The 24,821-nt window shown below is 39.6% G+C and overlaps 1 protein-coding gene across 1 annotated transcript in view; it reads left to right on the forward strand.

Annotated features, from left to right (window-relative positions):
• The first annotated feature begins 1 nt into the window (after position 1).
• The window catches only part of LOC139557637 (calcium/calmodulin-dependent protein kinase type IV-like), a 37,841-nt gene continuing 13,021 nt past the window's right edge, over positions 2–24,821 (forward strand). Inside the window, exon 1 of the mRNA XM_071372739.1 lies at positions 2–2,684. Within this exon, the coding sequence (XP_071228840.1) occupies positions 2,563–2,684 (122 nt within the window). The 5' untranslated portion in view covers positions 2–2,562. The remainder of the gene's footprint in view (positions 2,685–24,821) is intronic.

Here is a 24,821-nt window from a genome sequence, read left to right on the forward strand (position 1 = left end):
CTGTCTCGATGGTACACAGCATAGTAATGAGGATTATACAGAGGACAAAATAGATGTGTACATGTACTGTACTCCATAGACAAATCGGATACATCAATATATTTTCACAGTCCTGTTGGGGATTATAGTTTTTATCTCACAACGACAGAGCAGGTAGTGGATCAGATGGTGTCTGCGAGTCCCCCTCTGTAGCTAGGCTTTGCTGGAGTCCTAGAGGATGACCAGCTATGCCGGGTTTGGGCTTGGGACAGAGGGTTAGACAAGCCCTTCATTTGAATGTGTTTCGATGGTAAGGAAGATAAAACAGTTAACTATTTTATGTATTACATTACATTTTCCACATTTTGTTTTGTTACAGCCTGAACATTGTGTCACTGCCCTACACACAATACCCCATAATGTGGAATTATGTTTTTAGACATTTTTACAAATGAAAAATGAAAAGCTGAAATGTCTTGAGTCAATAAGTGTTCAACCCCTTTGTTATGGCAAGCCTAAATATGTTCAGGAGTAAAAATGTGATTAACAAGTCACAAGTTGCATGGATTTCTCTGTGTGCAATAATGGTACTTTTTGAATCACTACCTAATTTCTATACCACACACACACAATTATCTGAAAGGTCCCTCAGTTGAGCAGTGAATTTTAAACACCGGTTCAACCACAAAGACCAGCAAGGTTTTCCAATGCTTTGCAAGGAAGGGCACCTATTGGCAGATGGGTAAAAATGAAGAAAGCATTCATTAATAATGGCCGGAACAGAGCAAATGGAATGTCATCAAACACCTGGGAACTGTGTTTGATGTATTTGATACCATTCCGCTCCACTCATTACCACGAGCCCATTCTCCCCAATTAAGGTACCACCAACCTCCTGTGGTATCAATACACCCATTCACTACAAAGATGGGTGTCCTTCCTAACTCAGTTCCCGAAGAGGAAGGAAACAGCTCAGAAATTTCACGAAGACGCCAATGATGACTTTAAAACAGTTAGAGTTGAATTGCTGTGATATGAGAAAACAGGATGGATCAGCAACTTTGTAGTTACTCCACAATACTAACCAAAATGACAGAGTGAAAATAAGTAAGCCTGTACAAAATATCAATATTCCAAAACATGCATCCTGTTTGCAGTTAGGCACTAAGTAAAACTGCAAAGAAATTGGCAAAGAAATGTACTTTATGTCCTTGAATACAAAACCTTCTATTTGTGGCAAATCCAACATCACTGATTACCAGTCTTAATTTTTTTCAAGTGTGGTGGTGGCTGCATCATGTTATGGGTATGCTTGCTATCGGCAAGGACTACAGAGTTTTTTTAGGATAAAAATAAACAATGGAGCTAAGCACAGGCAAAATCCTAGAAAACTTGGTTCTGTTTGCTTTCCAAAAGACAGACAAATTCACCTTTCAGCAGGACAATAACCTAAAACACAAGGCGAAATAGTAGCTTGCCAAGACTACATTAAATGTTCCTGAGTGGCCTAGTTACAGTTTGGACTTAAATCAGCTTGAAAATCTATGGCAAGACTCGAAAATGCCTATCTAGCAACGATCAACAACCAACTTGACAGAGATTGAAGAATTGTAGAAGAATAATGTGAACATGTTGTACAAACCAGATGTGCAAAGCTCTTAGAGACTTACCCAGAAAGACTCACAGTTGTAGGTGATTCTAACATGTATTGACTCGGGTGTGAATACTTATGTAAATTAGATATATTTAATTTTCAATAAATGTGCAAACATTTCAAAAACATGTTTTCACTTTGCCATTATGGGGTATTGTGTGTAGATGGGTGAGATGTTTTTATTTGTATTAATCTATTTTAAATTCAGGCTGTAACATGTGGAATAAGTCTAGGTGTATGAATACTTTCTGAAGGCACTGTACCTACATCTTACTCAGATGTCTTGCATCTTCGGCAAATATGAAAGTGTTATCATTTAAAGATAAGATTACTGAGCATCAATTGCATTCCTGTTATTTGTCAGTATTAATTATTTTAAAAAGACAAATGAAAATATTTCCTGTTTATTGTAGGGCTGGAAAATCTGTATTTGATTTTTTTATTTGGCCCTCAATATACACATTTTTGTGGAAATAATTACGCTATAATTACATAGTTCAAATGGTATTTATGTGTCATAAAAAGCACCACAATGATTATGGTAACAAACATTACGTACTTGATTGTGACCTCAGGTAAAGATAACTACAATGCTTTCGGATGTTAACACTGCGGCAGTAAGACCCGGTGGAAACTTCAAACGCAGACTCCTCTGTATACTTGCCTTTCCAGTACACTTGCATTATGGTAGCGAAGCGGGCTGGCGGCTGTGAATAATATGCATTCAGGACCAATTTCATTCACTACGTTACCCAGTCCTTCAAATAGTATTGTAACTGATGTTTATATTCTTCCATGTTTATATTCTTCCGTTCGTTTGGAAGGTTTCAAACTCGCTTTTCTTCACACCACTGTAACTGAGTCAAGCCTTGAATCGCAGCAGGGGAGAAGAGCTGTCAATATACTTGAATCCGTCTGGCTAGCTGGTGATGCGTAAAGTCACTATACCCTCGTCCAGAGCAGGGGCATCCCCAGCTCCAGACTACTGGATAGATGGATCGAAGAAGGAGACCCTGGCTGACTACTATGAGTTGGAGTCCGAATTGGGACGGTGAGCATATCTCTGTACGGGTACTGTACTCAGGGTTCTCATGTTTTGACTGCTAGTGTTTTATGGTCTAATCTATAGTTCTAAAAATGTATTGAGCTACTTGGTAAACGTGATGGAAGGATACAGTAAATGGTATTGCATCGAATGAATTACCTCTATTTTGTTGTTTTCAATGGAAATATCATCTACACACTGACTCTCTCTCCCTCTCTCACACACACACACACACACACACACATAGACATACGCACCGGAGAACGAGAGTGCAGTGGGTTACCACAATTTCCTGCTTATCCCCTGATGCTTTGGCTAAATGAAACTATTATTCTACAGCAACAATCTAGCAATGCATGCAATTGTCATCTAAATAACGGATTGACAAATAGTTGTCAAAGTTATTAAAGGTACAGTTGAAGTTGGAAGTTTACATACACCTTAGCCAAATACATTTAAACTCAGTTTTTCACAATTTCTGGCATTTAATCCTAGTAAACATTCTGTCTTACGTCAGTTAGGATCACCACTTTATTTTAAGAATGTGAAATGTCAGAATAATAGTAGATAGAATGATTTATTTCAGCTTTGATTTCTTTCATCACTTTCCCAGTGGGTCAGAAGTTTACATACACTCAATTAGTATTTGGTAGCATTGCCTTTAAATTGTTTAACTTGGGTCAAACGTTTCGGGTAGCTCTCCACAAGCTTCCCACAATAAGTTGGGTGAATTTTGGCCCATTCCTCCTGACAGCTGGTGTAACTGAGTCAGGTTTGTAGGCCTCCTTGCTCGCACAGGCTTTTTCAGTTCGGCCCACAAATTTTCTACAGTATTGAGGTCAGGGCCTTGTGATGGCCACTCCAATACCTTGACTTTGTTGTCCTTAAGCCATTTTGCCACAACTTTGGAAGACCCATTTGCGACCAAGCTTTAACTTCCTGACTGATGTCTTGAGATGTTGCTTCAATATATCTACATAATTTTCCATCCTCATGATGCCATCTATTTTGTGAAGTGCACCAGTCCCTCCTGCAGCAAAGCACCCTTACAACATGATGCTTCCACCCCCGTGCTTCACGGTTGGGATGGTGTTCTTCGGCTTGCAAGCCTCCACCCTTTTCCTCCAAACATAACGATGGTCATTATGGCATAACAGTTCTATTTTTGTTTCATCAGACCTGAGGACATTTCTCCAAAAAGTATGATCTTTGTCCCCATGTGCAGTTGCAAACCGTAGTCTGGCTTTTTTATGGCGTTTTGGAGCAGTGGCGTCTTCCATGCTGAGCAGCCTTTCAGGTTCTGTCGATATTGGACGTTTTACTGTCGATATAGATACTTTTGTACCTGTTTCCTCCAGCATCTTCACAAGGTCCTTTGCTGTTGTTGTGGGATTGATTTGCACTTTTCGCACCAAAGTACGTTCATCTCTAGGAGACAGAACGCGTCTCCTTCCTGAGCAGTATGACGGCTGCGTGGTCCCATGGTGTTTATACTTGCATACTTTAGTTTGTACAGATGAACGTGGTACCTTCAGGCATTTGGAAATTGCTCCCAATGATGAACCAGACTTGTGGAGGTCTGCAATTTTTTTCTGAGGTCTTGGCTGATTTCTTTTGATTTTCCCATGATGTCAAGCAAAGAGGCACTGAGTTTGAAGGTAGGCCTTGAAATACATCCACATCCACAGGTCAATTAACCTATCAGAAGCTTCTAAAGCCATGCCATTATTTTCTGGAATTTTCCAAGCTGTTTAAAGCCACACTCAACTTAGTGTATGTACACCTATGACCCACTGGAATTGTGATACAGTGAATTATAAGTGAAATAATCTGTCTGTAAACAATTGCTGGAAAAATTACTTGTGTCATGCACAAAGTAGATGTCCTAACCGACTTGCCAAAACTATAACAAGAAATTTGTGGAGTGGTTGAAAAACTAGTTTTAATGACCTAAGTGTATGTAAACTTCCAACTTCAACTGTATGTAATGTTTATACAGTGTCTTTAGAAAGTATGCACACCCCTTGACTTTTTCCAGATGTTATTGTGTTAGTGGGAATTTAAAATGTATTACCCCATAATGTCAACGTGGAATTATGATTTTAGACATTTGTACAAATTAATAAAAAATTTGAAGAGAGTGAATAAGTATTCAACCCCTTTGTTATAGCAAGCCTAAATCCGTTCAGGAGTAAAAATGTGCTTAACAAGTCATATAAGTTGCATCGACTCACTCTGTGTGCAATAATAGTGTTTAAAAATATTTTTTAATGACCACCTCGTCTCTGTACACCACACATACAATGATCTGTAAGGTCCCTCAGTCGAGCAGTGAATTTCAAACACAGATTTAACCACAATGACCAGGGAGGTTTTCCAATGCCTCACAAAGAAGGGCACCTACTGGTAGATGATTTTAAAAAGCAGACATTGACTATCCCTTTGAGCGTGGTAAAGTTATTAATTACACTATGGATGGTGTATCAATACACCCAGTCACTACAAAGACACAGGCGTCCTTCCTATCTCCGTTGCCGGAGAGAAAGGTGACCGGTCAGGGATTTCACCATTAGGCCGCTGGTGACAGAGGGAAAAGAATGAAGCCTGTACAGAATAACAATATTCCAAAACTTGCATCCTGTTTGCAATAAGGCACTAAAGTAAAAATATGCAAAATATGGCAAAGAAATTAACTTTAGGTCCTGATTACAAATAGTTATGTTTGAGGCAAATCCAACACATCAGTAAGTACCACTCTTCATATTTTCAAGCATAGTGGTGGCTGCATCATGTTATGGGTATTATTGTCATTTGCGAGGACTCGGGTGTTTTTTAGGATAAAAAGAAATGGAAAAGAGCTATGCACAGGCAAAATGCTAGAGGAAAACTTGGTTCTGTCTGCTTTCCAACAGACACTGTGAGACAATAACCAAATTCACCTTTCAGCAGGATGAGGGAGAGCTCGGTTTGTTGTTTTGGAAAGTTTTGAAAGTTTCTTGAAAAGTTTCTTAGTTGCTAGCTACCTTTTGAGTTTGGATCCCGCGATGCGCTTGGCATCAGTTTCTGGGACTGCTACTATCTGTCCAGTGATCCTGCCAACCAAGGCCGGGTCTGAGGAGTTGTTTGGCGTAGCAGCTAGCCTAGCTGCTAGCTAGCAGCCTATCAAGCTAGCAGGGTTTTCTTCAGGGCTTGAACGCAGCCTGCGAACCGGTTAGCCTTTGTAGCTGGGACCGCGGATTGTCCCGGGCTTGTGGCTGTCTAGACCCCTGCTGTTTGTTGTTGTATGGAACTGCGAAGGGTAACAGAGTAACCTACATTGCTAACATGACAAAGACCAAAGCCGGTGGGAGTACCGTTGAGGACAGTGTTGTCTGTTGTCGTGTCTTTGGCTATGCCGGATTAAGTGATATGACATGCTATTCTATAAAATCCTTTCTCTGTAATTAATATTACCTGATTGAGCTAATCATGTAAATGTAATTAACTAGGAAGTCGGGGCACCACAAAATAATATTTATAGAGCAGTTATCTTCCGAATAAACTCTTAAAGACCTAGTAATATTTTACATCAATAGCAGTCAATATTAATCGTCACCTTATTTCAGTCTCATCTGAAAGTTGTAAATTCTTGGTTATCTTCATGAACCCTGGCTAACAAGTTGAATCAGCAATACAAAATTGGGTTTAATTATTTATTTACTAAATACCTAACTAATCACACAGAATTACATATACACAGAATGAATCATACCTTGATTACATATTATGGCATAAAGGAAAACGTCCCTAGAGGACGGAACAGATATGACAGCTGGTTACACAAAGAAAAGGGGTTGGGTTTGAGTGAAAGAGCTGGAAGACTGAAGAACAAAGGGAGAATCTATGTCTCTATCGGGCCGTAGGCAGCTACTCTATCGTAAATACAGAATCTTATGCATTCTAAATTACCGGCCATTTGGAAAAGGAAAATGCAATAAATATTTACTCTGAGCTGCGCTTCAATAGGTTGGTGGTAGATGGAAGGCGGTGTTGCCCAACAGAGTCCTTTGTCCTTTGAAGAGTGTCTCTGGTGGTGAACGGGAAACATTGCAGTGCCGTCGTTGTGTGTTAGACGGGATACTCTGTCTGTCCTCTCCTAGCCCACGTTTACAGCGGCCGCTGCTAACTCAATGGCTAGGAGGTATCACTTCTTTAGCGAATAAGAGTTCAAAGTTCATACCATTCGCTCAGCTCACGCTGAGGTTGACTTCGTTCTGTAGTTATTATCTGAATCATTCTGACATCGGACCGTGTCGTCCTAATGTACCCGGAACAGGAGGTTACATTTTCGTCAAGGGCTTATATAGTGGAGGGAGAGAAGGGTGTGTTTCATAGTTTATAACCCATGTCTCTTCACAGGGGCGGGCCACTGATTGAGCAGAGCTCTAATTTTATGAAAACCCAATTCTCTCATTTGGAAGCTAAAATTACATTTAATCTTTTCACAAATAGTTTCATTTAAATTGCATTTAAATTGCACAACAATTCCATGTGAATCTGATAACTATAATGTGTAGACTTTCCCAGATACAGTTTATGTCGTCCTGTCATCAGTCATAATGTCTCAGATGACAACCGACTGACATCATATTCATTAAGTACCAACGCATATTTTCAACTAGTTCTATTACCGAAATATGGTTCCTTTCCCTGCACTTGTTTGATGTTCCCAGACTCTCTATGTTTAACTTGGCGCTACTGATCCCGTTACCGGGATCATTTTCCTAAACAACCACTGAATTGCAGAGCGCCAAATTCAAAAATAATCCAAAAAATATTTATAATCATGGAATCACAAGTGAAATATACCAAAACACAGCTTAGGTTGTTGTTAATCCACCTATCGTGTCAGATTTTGAAAATATGCTTTACAGCGAAAGCAATCCAAGCGTCTATGAGTGTATCAGTCAATGCTAGAACAGTTAGCCTTATATTAGCTTGGTCACGAAAGTCAGAAAAGCAATAAAATTAATCGCTTACCTTTGATAATCTTCGGATGTTTGCACTCACGAGACTCCCAGTTACACAATAAATGTTATTTTTGTTCGATAAATATTAGTTTTATAACAAAAAATCGCCATTTGGTTTGCTCGTTATGGTCAGAAAACCACATGCTCGTTCCGGTCCTGAAAGGCAGAAGAAAATTCAAAAAAGTATCAGATTCAAAAAATAATACTAAAAATATTTATAATCATGCAATCACAAGTGAAATATACCAAAACACAGCTTAGCTTGTTGTTAATCCACCTATCGTGTCAGATTTTGAAAATATGCTTTACTGCGAAAGCAATCCAAGCGTTTGTGAGTGTATCAGTCAATGCTAGAACAGTTAGCCTTAAATTAGCTTGGTCACGAAAGTCAGAAAAGCAATAAAATTAATCGCTTACCTTTGATAATCTTCGGATGTTTGTACTCACGAGACTCCCAGTTACACAATAAATGTTCTTTTTGTTCGATAAATATTTGTTTTATAACAAAAAACTGCTATTTGGGTTGCGCGTTATGTTCAGAAAACCACAGCTTCGTTCCGTTCCTGAAAGGCAGACAAATTCTAAAAAGTATCCGTAATGTTCGTAGAAACATGTCAAACGTTTTTTATAATCAATCCTCAGGTTGTTTTTAACATACATAATCGATAATATTTCAACCGGACGATAACCTACTCAATAAAAGAGAAAGAAAATGTCGAGCTACCCCTCTCGCGCGCAGGAACTAATCAAAGGACACCTGACTTGTTTTGAAAAATCTCGCTCATTTTTCAAAATAAAAGCCTGAAACTATGTCTAAAGCCTGGTCACAGCCTGAGGAAGCCATTGGAAAAGAAATCTGGTTGATACGCCTTTAAATGGAGGAGGGGCAGGCAACAGAACAGGGATAGAAATTTTTAAAAAGCACTTCCGCGTTGGATTTCCTCAGGTTTTCGCCTGCAGAATCAGTTTTGTTATACTCACAGACAATATTTTGACAGTTTTGGAAACTTTGGAGTGTTTTCTATCCTAATTATATGCATATTCTACGATCTGGGCCTGAGAAATAGTCAGTTTACGTTGGGAACGTTATAAAAATAAACAATTCTGGCCCCTAGCGTCAAGAAGTTAACAAGGCTATTCAAGAGTCCCTCAGTAGAGTCAGAGAGAGAGGGAAGGGAAAAAGGTATTTATGGGGGGGGTCATAAACCTTACGCACAGGCCAACGTCATGACACTGTCTATCACAGGTGAAGGATATTTTAAGCTAACCTGAAGAACAGTTTGCAGTTCTCACAGGGTCAGCTCGATGAGTTTAAACAGGAGGACTGCAAGATGACAGCAATCTGCAAGTCATTGAGAGAGGACCTCAGTTCTGTATGTCGATCCATGATGACAATGAGAGAGAAATCGGATTATCTCGAGGGACAATCAAGGCGAAAAAACATGGTTGTGGACGGAATTGCAGAGTCTCCACATGAGACCTGGATGGAGTCTGAGGACAAAGTGAGGGAAATGATCTTGGAGAAACTGAAGATGGACCACAGGAAGATTGGTATGGAGTGTGCCCTCAGAACTGGAAAACCCACCACCGGCCCAGGTGACAGGCCCAGGCTGATAGTGGACAAGTTCCTGAAGTTCAAGGACAAGGTAGCTGTTCTGGAAAGAGCAAAGAACTGGAGAGGAATGTATATCTTCCTCAACGAGGACTATCCTGAAGCTGTGCGCCAGAACAGGAAATAACTTATCCCAGCCATGAACGCTGCCAGAGCGTGTTGGGACATTGCTTACATCCACTATGACAGGCTCATTGTCCACCCTCCCTCCCAAAAGCCTGGAAGGGATGAGAGAGCCAAGCTTATGGGTTTGTAGCTTCAACCCCGCAGCACACACACACACCAACTGATTAATGGACTTCTGAATGTATATATTTTTTTCTTGCTTTGTTTTCTCTTTCCCATATTATGTCTATCTCTGATAAGCTACCCAGGAACGGGTAGCCCATATTAATATATGTAGCCTTAAAAATAAGGTTCACACAGTCAATAACTTACTAACATCAGATAACATTCATGTATGATCAATTTCTGAGACTCACTTAAATAATTCATTTGATCTGACTGGCTGACTTACTGCAAATGGAGAAATGATGTGATTAAACTCAACAAAAAGAAGAATAAACTGTATTATGAAGCCAAGATCAATGATATTTCTGTGCAGTCTTTGATATTATTGACCATAACCTGTTGTTGAGAAAACATATGTGTTATAGCTTTTCAACCTCTGCCATATTGTGGATTCAGGCTATCTATCTAATAGAACGTAGAGGGTTTTCTTTAATGGAAGCTTCTCTAATGTCAAACATGTAAATTGTGGTGTACCGCAGGGCAGCTCTCTAGGCCCACTACTCTTGTCTATTTTTACCAATGACCTGCCATTGGCATTAAACAAAGCATGTGTGTCCATGTATGCTAATGATTCAACCATATACACATCAGCAACCACAGCTAATGAAGTCACTGAAACCCTTAACAAAGAGTAGCAGTCTGTTTTGGAATGGGTGGCCAGTAATAAACTAAAACTAAGAGCATTGTATTTGGTACAAATCATTCCCTAAGTTCTAGACCTCAGATGAATCTGGTAATGAATGGTGTTGCTGTTGAACAAGTTGAGGAGACTAAATTACTTGGTGTTACCTTAGATTGTAAATTGTCATGGTCGAAACATATAGATTCAATGGTTTTAAAGATAGGGAGAGGTCTGTTCGTAATAAAGAGATGCTCTGCTTTTTTGACATCACATTCCAAAAAGCAAGTCCTGCAGGCTATAGTTTTGTCTTATCTTGATTATTGTCCAGTCGTGTGGTCGAGTGCTGCAAGGAAAGACCTAGTTAAGCTGCAGCTGGCCCAGAACAGAGCGACACGTCTTGCTCTTCATTGTAATTAGAGGGCTGATATAAATACTATGCATGGCAGTCTCTCTTGGCTAAGAGGTGAGGAGAGACTGACTGCATCACTTCTTTTTATAAGAAACATTAATGTGTTGAAAATCCCAATTTCTTTGCATAGTCAACTTACACACAGCTCTGACACACACACCCACCAGACATGCCACCAGGGGTCTTTTCACAGTCCCCAAATCCAGAACAAATTCAAGAAAGTGTACAGTATTATATAGAGCCATTATTGCATGAAACTCCCTTCCATCTCATATTGCTCAAATTAACAGCAAAGCTGGTTAAAAAAAAGCACATAAAGCAACACCTCACGGCACAACGCCTCTCCCCTATTTGACCAAGATAGTTTGTGTGTATGCATTGATATGTAGGCTACGTGTGCCTTTTTTAAATTGATGTAGAGCTGTCCTTGAGCTGTTCTTGTCTATACATGTTCTGTATTATGTCATATTTAATGTTTTGTGTGGAGCCCAAGAAGAGTAGCTTCTGCTTTCGCAACAGCTAATGGGGATCCTAATAAAATACCAAATACCAAACCTAAAACACAAGGCCAAATACACACTGGAGTTGCTTACCAAGACGACATTAAATGTTCCTGGGCCTAGTGTCAGCTTTGACTTAAATCGGCTTGGCAAACGATGGAAAGACTTGCAAATGGCTGTCTAGCAATGATCAATAACTGACAGAGCTTGAAGAATTTTTTAAAGAATAATGTGGAAATATTGTACAATCCAGGTGTGTAAAACGCTTTGAGATTTACCCTGAAAGACACCCAGCTGTAATAGCTGCCAAAGGTGATTCTAACACATATTGACTCAGGGGGTTGAATACTTATGTAATCAAGATATGTTTTATTTTTCTTAAATGTTTTACAAATGTTATAATTTTCCTTCCACTTTGACATTAGAGTATTTTGTGTAGATCGTTGACAAAAAAAATTATTTTTATCCCACTTTGTAATGTAGAAAAAGTCAAGGTGTGTGAAGGCACTGTATATATACTGTCCATTTCCATTTTTATTATACCGATAATTGTTATTTATGACCGTGGTCCATTTGGAAAATGTTTAACTTCATAGCACTTTGCTGTAGAACTGTCAACACTTTCAAAGCAATAGAACAATAGATACAAATAATTCCCTCATCACTTTTGCTCGTGAGTCATAGCAGCAAAATTAACATATTGTCCTCATTTGAGATACTCTGTGGATTTCATAAGAGCAATGTGGATGTCACCTACTACCGAAACAGTCTCTAGACTATGACACTGTGAGACACCAGCAGCAGCACATGTTTATGATTTCATAGCAGATTATAACAGATACATTTTGGTGGTCTGGTGACAGCATATATTGAGAGTATGTGGATTGGTGCATGTGTTATTTTATTTGCTTTTGTTTACCCCTAACCTTCGGAGAGAGGGTGAGATATAGAAACATACAATAGGGTAGGCTGTGTTTCAATGAAGTATATTCAATATTATCATATAGTATCGTAATATGAGGTGTGCTGCTTGAGGTTTAGGACTACAGTCTAAACCAAAGGTGCATTATTGATCGTTCACTTGCACTGCATTATATGTCTCAGTCTCTGCTGCAGGATCTATAAGAGCCCCATTCCGTATTCATAATGAATTGTAATATACAAGGCAGTCTGATAGCATCGGGATAACAGCTGTGCTTAAGGATCTGCCACTGAGCCCTAATCAGGGATTTGGAATAGAGAGAGAGGGAATCTAATGCATAGGATTAGGGGAAATTAGAGCCATCTACAGAAGACCCATATGGAGCTGCTGCTGCTTCCCATGCTGTCGAAATGGGATGAAGCCGTCTGCTGTCTGTTGTGAGCAGAGAGATGGTGCCCTGTGGAGTTAGAATTCATTAAAGTTGGTAATTAATTTAGCTGACAGGAAATAGGGGATATAGGGCTATATTTTAACAAAACTAACGCAATGGTAAATTTAAGCGCTGGCAGTAGCGCTATAGATTCGGGGAGTGTCAGAAATATTTTTTGCTATTTTCACAATCAGAATTATCGCCGCAGTTGCTGGCAGCGCGAAAGGGCTGAGCTTTGACGAATAAACAAGTTGTAGGTGTGTTGAGGCTTGGCCCCTCACTGGCCAATCAGAAAGTGCTCCATGGCTAAATATGTGGTTCCTTTACGGTCTTTTATGTATGGCCTTGGAATCAACTCCATTTCCAATGTTAGTCCTTTATAGTTTGTTAAACAGCTTACAGAAACAAAATAACACAATGTAGACTATCTTTGCTAAATATGTTAATTTGAACCATCTGCAGTCCACATTGTGGCTTCAATAGCATTCACACTGATATAGGGGCTAGGTCTACTGTAAATTACATTATGGCTGAGCATGGACATGACAAACGTTGTCAATAAGCAAGATTTCATTCATTATTGATAAGGCCTAAAAAGAGAGCAAATAATTTGAATCAAATTCTTAACAAAACAACTTATTTTAAATAGGCTGTCTAAATACACTTTCAGGCACCATCATTTCTCCCTGTGGGCATATACAATTAAATATGTTTTACAGACATCCAAACTTTTCACAGTAGCTGAACAAAGATCCAATATAAAGAGAAAGGGAGAATGTCCACTCACCGTTATACTCAAATATGAATATATGTGGAACCGTCTTACAGATCGTATTCACACTTCTCCAGAAGTTGCATTGCATGCGTGCCACAGACATTCTCACCATAAAACCAGGACAGTGAAAGATTATAATAAGTTTGGTTTTAATCAAATTAAACAAAAAACAAGCTGTTTGTTTTTTCAACAACAATAAATACATGTAAAAGGTAATGACAAAATCGGCAGCATAAAAAAAGACACATGCATTGCTGTTGAACCAGCCTTCGGTATTGTAGGCCTAGGGTAAGGGTAGCCTACGGAGGGCTTGGTTTAAAAAAATATGGAAAACTGTTACAGGAAAATAACTTCTAAATACAAGGTTAACCGATATTCACCGAGGTTCTCATCTTTCCTTTCATGGTGGCATTAACACATGTAGGGGGTTTTAAGCACCTCCAACGCATTGTAATGAACACCAGGGGAGACAGAGAGCTGGTTTCAAGCGCAGGGTGCAGCAGGTGTTTATTTGCAAAGGACCACAGGGGCAGGCAGAAGGTCATACACAGGGGTCCAAAAGGGCAACAGTACAGGCAGGGAAAAGGCTAGTAACGTAGTCCGGGAGAACAGGCAATAGTTAGAAAACAGGAAACCGATAGGCCAAAGTACAGGCAGGGAATAGACAAAAGGCGTCGTTAGTGAGGCAGGCAAAAACTATCATACACGGGAGGAGTAATTCACGGGAAACCCAGCGCTCTGAAAGCCATGTGTCACAAAACAAACAATAACTCACAGTGATGGGGTGCAAAAAACTCAAAAAACCCTCTACGTGATAATGACATACAGGTGTGTGAACAGGTGATTAGAATTCAGATGATTGGGATCTGGAGAGTGAGCTGCATTCAGTGGATCTACATGTTTGAGGGTGTGAGTTGGAAGCAGATGTTACAAGCATTGCTAAAATAGTGTAGGCCTGCCTACAATACATAGAGTAGATAAAAATGGAATGTCAGCTCACGATTTTAATCCTCTCAAATTTGATATTTTAATAATGCTTTGGTGATTAAGATTTATTTCCAAGTGGTCTCAGGAGCCAAACCCTTTATTGACGGTCTTGACTAGCCTACTTGATTATATTGGGCAGGACAAAAAGAAAACAGACTTAATTGAGAGTAGGGGAGGCTATGCTTGGTTTTTAATCAAATAAAATGAAATGGGGAAGAAGCATGAGTGTTTGATGTTTATAAATACGAAGTATACAGGCCCCATATCACATATTGTTCCATGCGCACATGGGCAGTGTGCGTCACGGCTGAATAGGCTGTGTTTCCACTGTCAAAATTCATGCCATAACCAACTATGTTACCGCTAAAACTAGCTTTTGGTTGGTCTTAAATATCCCTACAAGCGCTGCCTGAAAATAGCACTTTGGATCATGTTTTTAAGGGCACGCCTCAAATATTTCCACACCCCTGTAAATTGCCAGTTTTTTATTTTTATTTTATTTTATTTAACCTTTATTTAACTAGGTAAGTCAGTTAAGAACAAATTCTTATTTACAATGACGGCCTACCAAAAGGCAAAAGGCCTCCTGCGGGGACAGAGGCTGGGATTAAAAATAAAAATATAGGACAAAACACACATCACGACAAGAGAGACAACACTATATAAAGAGAGACCTAAGACCACAACATAGCATGGCAGCAACAACACAGCATGGTAGCAACACAAAATGGCAGCAGCACAACATGGTAGCAGCATAAAACAGGGTGCAAACATTATTGGGCACAGACAACAGCACAAAGGGCAAGAAGGTAGAGACAACAATACATCACGCAAAGCAGCCACAACTGTCAGTAACAGTGTTCATGATTGAGTCTTTGAATGAAGAGATTGAGATAAAACTGTCCAGTTTGAATGTTTGTTGCAGCTTGTTCCAGTCGCTAGATGCAGCGAACTGAAAATATGAGCGACCCAGGGATGTGTGTGCTTTGGGGACCTTTAACAGAATGTGACTGGCAGAACGGGTGTTGTATGTGGAGGATGAGGCCTGCAGCTATCTCAGATAGAGGGTAGTGAGGCCTAAGAGGGTTTTATAAATAATCATCAACCAGTGGGTCTTGCAACGGGTATACAGAGATGACCAGTTTACAGCAGAGTATAGAGTGCAGTGATGTGTCCTATAAGGAGCATTGGTGGAAAATCTGATGGCCGAATGGTAAAGAACATCTAGCCGCTCGAGAGCACCCTTACCTGCCGATCTATAAATTACGTCTCCGTAATCTTTCATGGGTAGGATGGTCATCTGAATCAGGGTTAGTTTGGCTGCTGGAGTGAAAGAGGAGCGATTACGATAGAGGAAACCAAGTCTAGATTTAACTTTAGCCTGCAGCTTTGCTATGTGTTGAGAGACGGACGGTGTACCGTCTTGCCATACTCCCAAGTACTTGTATGAGGTGACTACCTCAAGCTCTAAACCATCAGAGGTAGTAATCACACCTGTGGGAAGAGGGGCATTCTTCTTACCAAACCACATGACCTTTGTTTTGGAGGTCATGTGGTTTGGTAGGAAGAATGCCCCTCTCCCCACAGGTGCGACGAAATTTCAAAGTAACGTGCGTGTGACACTAGTGCCTCCTTAACGCCAGCCGAAAAAAGAGCCCATTGCATTATACTTAAAGTTGAATATAGGCTATCCATGTTGGCTCAGATGGGTTTAGCCTACAGGAGTTAACAGTACAAAAAAACGGATTGTTACTATAGGGGGGGTCTTACACTTTGTAAGGTGAGGCCGATGTGTTAATGTCTGGTGTATGATCAGACTAACTATATGCCTGCAAGCTTGACAAGTGACAAAATATCTCTTAGCGCTGGCGAGTTCAATGTTGAACATATACAGTTGAAGTCAGAAGTTTACATACACTTAGGTTGGAGTCATTAAAACTAGTTTTTCAACCACTCCACAAATTTCTTGTTAACAAACTATAGTTTTGGCAAGTCGGTTAGGACATCTACTTTGTGCATGACACAAGTAATTTTCCAACAATTGTTTACAGACAGATTATTTCACTTATAATTCACTGTATCACAATTCCAGTGGGTCAGAAGTTTACATACACTAAGTTGTCTGTGCCTTTAAACAGCTTGGGAAATTCCAGAAAATGATGTCATGGCTTTAGAAGCTTCTGATAGGCTAATTTACATCCTTTGAGTCAATTGGAGGTGTACCTGTGGATGTATTTCAAGGCCTACCTTCAACTCAGTGCCTCTTTGCTTGACATCATGGGAAAATCAAAAGAAATCAGCCAAGACCTCAGAAAAAAATGTGTAGACCTCCACAAGTCTGGTTTATCCTTGGGAGCAATGCCTGAAGGTACCACGTTCATCTGTACAAACAATAGCACGCAAGCATAAACACCATGGGACCACGCAGCCGTCATACTGCTCAGGAAGGAGACGCGTTCTGTCTCCTAGAGATTAATGTACTTTGTTGTGAAAAGTGCAAATTAATCCCAGAACAACAGCAAAGGACCTTGTGAAGCTGTTGGAGGAAACAGGTACGAAAGTATCTATATCAACAGTAAAACGAATCCTATATCGACATAACCTGAAAGGCCGCTCAGCTCCAAAACCGCCATAAATAGCCAGACTACGGTTTGTAACTGCATATGGGGACAAAGATCGTACTTTTTGAAGAAATGTCCTCTGGTCTAATGAAACAAAAATAGAACTGTTTGGCCATAATGACCACCGTTATGTTTGGAGGAAAAAGGGGGAGGCTTGCAAGCCTAAGAACATCATCCCAACCGTGAAGCACGGGGGTGGCAGCATCATGTTGTGGGGGTGCTTTGCTGCAGGAGAGACTGGTTCACTTAACAAAATAGATTGCATCATGAGGATGGAATTTTTTTTTGATATATTGAAGAAACATCTCAAGACATCAGTCAGGAAGTTAAAGCTTGGTGGCAAATGGGTCTTCCAAATGGACAATGACCCCAAGCATACTTCCAAAGTCGTGGCAAAATGGCTTAAGGATAACAAAGTCAAATTATTGGAGTGGCCATTGTATGTAAACTTCCGACTTCAATTGTAGCTTGACATGTCTCTGGGTAGAGCACTTATACCATCACTAGGGCCAGGTGTTTACTCTGATCAGGAATCATTATGGGCTACCTACCTAGGGCTCGAGTTTTTCCATGCGCAAATCACGTGGTCTGGAATAATTCCTATCCCCAGTTATACCATCACACACAGTTAAAGTTTTGGACTTTGAGCATTCTAAATCGGAGTCCAGAGGGAAGCTATTTGGCTCTGTGTCTGAGCAGACAGGCAGTGGCCCCAGCTGAATGCATGAATGTAGCTCGTCTTGCTCCTGAGAGGAGCAGCAGCATCTCTGCTGGGATTACATAATGCTGTGTGAGTACAACACTGAAACAGGAGCAGCTTGTGTTATTTAAAGGCAGACAGCAATGAGCTGCAACAGCAAAGATATGCCTTCATTCAGATTATTTGTTTTGTTGGTTTAGAAAAGCTTGAGGGTTTATTTGAGTTTCATTCAATCGATATAACTTCTACAGTTGTAGTTACATAGTCATATTGTTGAGTAGCATTAATAATATAAATCTATTTTTGGGGGGTTTAGGCCCTGTTTGCTGTAATGCACTTTACGACAAATTAATTTTGTTCAAGCTCTACATGAGTTAAATTCAAATAACTATGATTGAAAAGAACCAGTCGTTTTTTAAATTGAAGTTAATTTGTTATTTTCATTCATACTGTGTAAAGCCACATGACAGGCACTAATCCTGTACAGTCCTGGTGAGGACGACAACCATCAATTGTGTAAAAGATTAATGAGACATTTATTTGAAACAATGGGCATCTGAAATAAGGTTGTCGATATCTTAAGTTGTGAGTGACATTTGCAGTCATCATATTCCACTTGTCCGACATTTGTCTCACTTCATAATGGTGAAATAAATGGGAGTGGATTCTGCATGTCACTTATTAATTGAAGAGGGTGAGGTCAGTGTGGTTTCCAGGGGGATCGTATTATGCCATTCAGATTGCAGATGCTTTATTATTATTATCCTAATGCGTAGGTAACTAAAGGTTAAATAAAATAAATAAATGACAATCCTCTTGTCTGTGTCATCCTCTTCATAGACAGTTCTTATCTTAACTCATATAATTTGTACCATATTAAGATTTTTGTAGAGAATTAAATGAAGATGCTTTAAAATAAAGGAGTATGACAAACATTCACATTTCAAACAATTGTGCCCACTTTTATTTAGTCTCCCTTGGCATACTTGTTGCCTCCCACAATGTATCAATGTCACTGCTTTTGCCTAGGGTCGGGTTTTCTTTTATTCCCTCCTAAATGCAATATTGTCCCACCTAAAGTACTGTTGCATTTTGAGTTCATGGGATTAGCAATTGAAGCTTGTTGATGGGATTAGCTATATAAACTTGTTTATGGGATTAGCTATATTACTTTGTTTATGGGATTAGCTTTATGACCTTGTTTATGGGATTTGCTATATAAATTTGTTTATGTGATTAGCTATATGAGTTTGTCTTGTTCATTGCTATTAAATGTCCTACTTTCAGTGTGACTTACTTTTGCAGATTTCCCCCCAATAAACCCATTCTGATGTTATCTTGGTGCTGTAGATGGATATGGCCATTCCAGAATGATGAATATGATCCATTAGTCGATTACTGGAACTCATCACTGATGATCTGGGATGGAGCGCTCTGGCCTTGATGTAGAAGAACAATCTGATAGTTACAGTTGAAGTCGGAAGTTTACATACACTTAGGTTGGAGTGTTTTTCAACCACTCCACAAATTTCTTGTTAACAAACTATAGTTTTGGCAAGTCGGTTAGGACATCTACTTTGTGCATGACACAAGTAATTTTTCCAACTGTTGTTTACAGACAGATTATTTCACGTATAAGTCACTGTATACAATTCCAGTGGGTCAGAAGTTTACATATACTGAGGTGACTGTGCCTTTAAACAGCTTGGAAAATTCCAGAAAATAATGTCATGGCTTTAGAAGCTTCTGATAGGCTAATTGACATCATTTGAGTCAATTGGAGGTGTTCCTGTGGATGTATTTCAAGGTGTACCTTCAAACTCAGTGCCTCTTTGCTTGACATCATGGGAAAATGAAAACAAATCAGCCAAGACCTCAGAAAAAAATTGTAGACCTCCACAAGTCTGGTTGATCCTTGGGAGCAATTTCCAAATGCCTGAAGAAACCACGTTCATCTGTACAAACAATAGTACACAAGTATAAACACCATGGGACCACGCAGCCGTCATACCGCTCAGGAAAAATATACATTCTGTCTCCTAGAGATTAACGTACTTTGGTGCAAAAAGTGCAAATCAATCCCAGAACAACAGCAAAGGACCTTGTGAAGATGCTGGAGGAAACAGGTACAAATGTATCTATATCCACAGTAAAACGAGTCTTATATCGACATAACCTGAGCAAGGAAGAAGCCACTGCTCCAAAACCGCCATAAAAAAGCCAGACTACGGTTTGCAACTGCACATGGGGACAAAGATCGTACTTTTTGAAGAAATGTCCTCTGGTCTAATGAAACAAAAATAGAACTGTTTGGCCATAATGACCACCGTTATGTTTGGAGGAAAAAGGGGGATGCTTGCAAGCCGAAGAACACCATCCCAACCGTGTAGCACGGGAGCTTGGTCACAAATGGGTCTTCCAAATGGACAATGACCCCAAGCATACTTCCAAAGTTGTGGAAAAATGGCTTAAGGACAACAAAGTCAAGGTATTGGAGTGGCCATCACAAAGCCCTGACCTCAATCCCATAGAAAAATTGCTGTCAGAACTGAAAAAGCGTGTGCGAGCAAGGAGGCCTACAAACCTGACTCAGTTACACCAGCTCTGTCAGGAGGAATGGGCCACAATTCACCCAACTTATCGTGGGAAGCTTGTGGAAGGCTAACCAGAACGTTTGACCAAAGTTAAACAATTTAAAAGGCAATGCTACCAAATACTAATTGAGTGTATGTAAACTTCTGACCCACTGGGAATGTGATGAAAGAAATACAAGCTGAAATAAATCATTCTCTCTACTATTAATCTTACATTTCACGTTCTTAAAATAAAGTGGTGATCCTAACTGACCTAAGAAAGGGAATTTTTACTAGGATTACATGTCAGGAATTGTGAAAAACTGAGTTTAAATGTATTTGGCTAAGGTGTATGTAAACTTCCGACTTCAACTGTAAATGATCCGACAATTGAATCCCTTATCAGATAAAAGCATTTCTGAATCTGATGATAGCAGAAGCTAATTTCTCTGTGTGAGTGTGCGTGTTCCTGCATGGATGTGTAGATCTCTGTCCAGTTTAGTGGATTTGTAGATCTCTGTTCAGTTTAGTGGATGTGTAGATCTCTGTTCAGTTTAGTGGATGTGTAGATCTCTGTCCAGTTTAGTGGATGTGTAGATCTCTGTCCAGTTTAGTGGATGTGTAGATCTCTGTTCAGTTTAGTGGATGTGTAGATCTCTGTTCAGTTTAGTGGATGTGTAGATCTCTGTTCAGTTTAGTGGATGTGTAGATCTCTGTCCAGTTTAGTGGATATGTAGATCTCTGTCCAGTTTAGTGGATGTGTAGATCTCTGTTCAGTTTAGTGGATATGTAGATCTCTGTTCAGTTTAGTGGATATGTAGATCTCTGTTCAGTTTAGTGGATATGTAGATCTCTGTTCAGTTTAGTGGATATGTAGATCTCTGTTCAGTTTAGTGGATATGTAGATCTCTGTTCAGTTTAGTGGATGTGTAGATCTCTGTTCAGTTTAGTGGATTTGTAGATCTCTGTTCAGTTTAGTGGATATGTAGATCTCTGTCCAGTTTAGTGGATATGTAGATCTCTGTTCAGTTTAGTGGATATGTAGATCTCTGTTCAGTTTAGTGGATATGTAGATCTCTGTTCAGTTTAGTGGATATGTAGATCTCTGTCCAGTTGAGTGGATATGTAGATCTCTGTTCAGTTTAGTGGATATGTAGATCTCTGTCCAGTTTTGTGGATATGTAGATCTCTGTTCAGTTTAGTAGATATGTAGATCTCTGTTCAGTTTAGTAGATATGTAGATCTCTGTCCAGTTTAGTGGATGTGTAGATCTCTGTTCAGTTTAGTGGATATGTAGATCTCTGTCCAGTTTAGTGGATGTGTAGATCTCTGTTCAGTTTAGTGGATATGTAGATCTCTGTCCAGTTTAGTGGATATGTAGATCTCTGTCCAGTTTTGTGGATATGTAGATCTCTGTTCAGTTTAGTGGATATGTAGATCTCTGTTCAGTTTAGTGGATATGTAGATCTCTGTTCAGTTTAGTGGATATGTAGATCTCTGTTCAGTTTAGTGGATATGTAGATCTCTGACCAGTTGAGTGGATATGTAGATCTCTTTTCAGTTTAGTGGATATGTAGATCTCTGTTCAGTTTAGTGGATATGTAGATTTCTGTTTAGTTTAGTGGATATGTAGATCTCTGTTCAGTTTAGTGGATATGTAGATCTCTGTTCAGTTTAGTGGATATGTAGATCTCTGTTCAGTTTAGTGGATATGTAGATCTCTGTCCAGTTTAGTGGATATGTAGATCTCTGTTCAGTTTAGTGGATATGTAGATCTCTGTTCAGTTTAGTGGATGTGTAGATCTCTGTCCAGTTTAGTGGATGTGTAGATCTCTGTCCAGTTTAGTGGATATGTAGATCTCTGTTCAGTTTAGTGGATATGTAGATCTCTGTTCAGTTTAGTGGATATGTAGATCTCTGTTCAGTTTAGTGGATGTGTAGATCTCTGTTCAGTTTAGTGGATATGTAGATCTCTGTCCAGTTTAGTGGATGTGTAGATCTCTGTTCAGTTTAGTGGATATGTAGATCTCTGTTCAGTTTAGTGGATATGTAGATCTCTGTTCAGTTTAGTGGATTTGTAGATCTCTGTTCAGTTTAGTGGATATGTAGATCTCTGTCCAGTTTAGTGGATATGTAGATCTCTGTTCAGTTTAGTGGATATGTAGATCTCTGTTCAGTTTAGTGGATATGTAGATCTCTGTTCAGTTTAGTGGATATGTAGATCTCTGTCCAGTTGAGTGGATATGTAGATCTCTTTTCAGTTTAGTGGGTATGTAGATCCATGTTCAGTTTAGTGGATATGTAGATCTCTGTTCAGTTTAGTGGATATGTAGATCTCTGTTCAGTTTAGTGGATATGTAGATCTCTGTTCAGTTTAGTGGATATGTAGATCTCTGTCCAGTTTAGTGGATATGTAGATCTCTGTTCAGTTTAGTGGATATGTAGATCTCTGTTCAGTTTAGTGGATATGTAGATCTCTGTTCAGTTTAGTGGATATGTAGATCTCTGTTCAGTTTAGTGGATATGTAGATCTCTGTTCAGTTTAGTGGATATGTAGATCTCTGTTCAGTTTAGTGGATGTGTAGATCTCTGTCCACTCTGTCCAGTTTAGTGGATGTGTAGATCTCTGTCCAGTTTAGTGGATATGTAGATCTCTGTTCAGTTTAGTGGATATGTAGATCTCTGTTCAGTTTAGTGGATATGTAGATCTCTGTTCAGTTTAGTGGATGTGTAGATCTCTGTTCAGTTTAGTGGATGTGTAGATCTCTGTCCAGTTTAGTGGATATGTAGATCTCTGTTCAGTTTAGTGGATGTGTAGATCTCTGTCCAGTTTTGTGGATATGTAGATCTCTGTCCAGTTTTGTGGATATGTAGATCTCTGTTCAGTTTAGTAGATATGTAGATCTCTGTTCAGTTTAGTAGATATGTAGATCTCTGTCCAGTTTAGTGGATGTGTAGATCTCTGTTCAGTTTAGTGGATATGTAGATCTCTGTCCAGTTTAGTGGATATGTAGATCTCTGTCCAGTTTTGTGGATATGTAGATCTCTGTTCAGTTTAGTGGATATGTAGATCTCTGTTGCCAGTCTGTACAGCTTAGCACTAGAACTGACAGCAACAATAAGCTTCATTCTCAGGGTGTCATCTTTCCAAGCGAAATGAACCAGCATCTTCACTCATCTGCTGTCTGTACAATGACTTCAGGATGAAATAATGCTTATCTCTGCTAAGGTTGAGAGGTTCAACACAATGTTAAATAATTCATGAAAATCATGGAATAAGGATGACAGAAACAATACAGGAAGAAGTTGAATTAGGAGGTGGATTTATAAAGTGGATTAAGGCATGCATCGATTAAAATGAATGAGTAAATGAATGGAATAAATGGGTTGTTTATTCAAGAACTGACTCAGACATTTAGACATATTTTGTCGGACGATAACATAAGGAAAATGGAGGATATGATAATACAAGACGTCCCTTTGTTCAGGTCAAATCAGCTTTCAATGTTCTTTTTTTTGGAAGGAGTGTGTACACAGGCCTAGACTGCACTAAGTGTTGATTGATATTACCTCTTCACTTCTTCATTGTTTATTTCAAACTCTTACTCCTTTGCCAATGAAGGGTCTTTTCAACGTCGTGCAGTAAAGTGGTCTCATACAAGCAGGGCAAAACCATGAATATAGATCCCTCTGTTCTGTACGACATTAACATTTAATGATTTAACAAAATGAGGCATTGTAGACGTTACAGGGAGGGATCCTAGGAGGGAGGAGGGTATGCTAGGATGAGGTCATCTAGTCAGCCTGATTACAATTTGATTATATTTTGCAATGATTGTTTATTTGATTTGCGTCATCTGCTCAGACAGGCCTAGCTTTTGCCCCTGAGCTCCATTACACAATGATAGAGTACAGTCCAAGTCTAGCTTTCCTCCTCAGACTCTTGGATGTTGTTGTGCTTGGATTGAAGCTGTGATCTGGCTGTCATGCCTGCCTTATGTCTGTTCACATGGACCAGCCGTGATGGTATTCCCCACTGGCCGAGAGAAGAGAAGAGAAGAGAAGAGAAGAGAAGAGAAGAGAAGAGAGAGAGAGAGAGACAGAGAGAGAGAGAAGGTGTGGAACAATACCCCATAATGACAAAGCAAAAGCTGGTTTTTCGAAAATGTAGCAAATTTATTTTAAATGTAAAAAAATATATATCACATTTACATAAGTATTCAGATCCTACACTCAGTACTTTGTTGAAGCACCTTTGGCAGCGATTACAGCCTTGAGTCTTCTTGGGTATGACGCTACAAACTTGGCACAACTGTATTTGGGGAGTTTCTGTCACGTTCTGACCATAGTTCTTGTGTGTTTTGCTTGTTTTAGTGTTGGTCAGGACGTGAGCTGGGTGGGCATTCTATGTTGTGTGTCTTGTTTGTCCGTTTCTATGTTTGGCCTAATATGGTTCTCAATCAGAGGCAGATGTTTTGTGTTGTCTCTGATTGGGAATCATATATAGGTGGCTTGTTTTGTGTTGGGGATTGTGGGTGGTTGTTTCCTGTCTCTGTGTTTTCTCTGCACCAGATAGGGCTGTTTCGGTTTGCCACATTTTGTAATTGTTGTAAGTGTTCACAGTTTTGTTTGTAATTAAACATGTTGAACACGAGCTACGCTGCGTCTTGGTCCGATCCCTGTTACACCTCC

This window comes from Salvelinus alpinus, chromosome 1 (assembly GCF_045679555.1).
Source record: "Salvelinus alpinus chromosome 1, SLU_Salpinus.1, whole genome shotgun sequence".
Classification (NCBI taxonomy): Eukaryota; Metazoa; Chordata; class Actinopteri; order Salmoniformes; family Salmonidae; genus Salvelinus; species Salvelinus alpinus.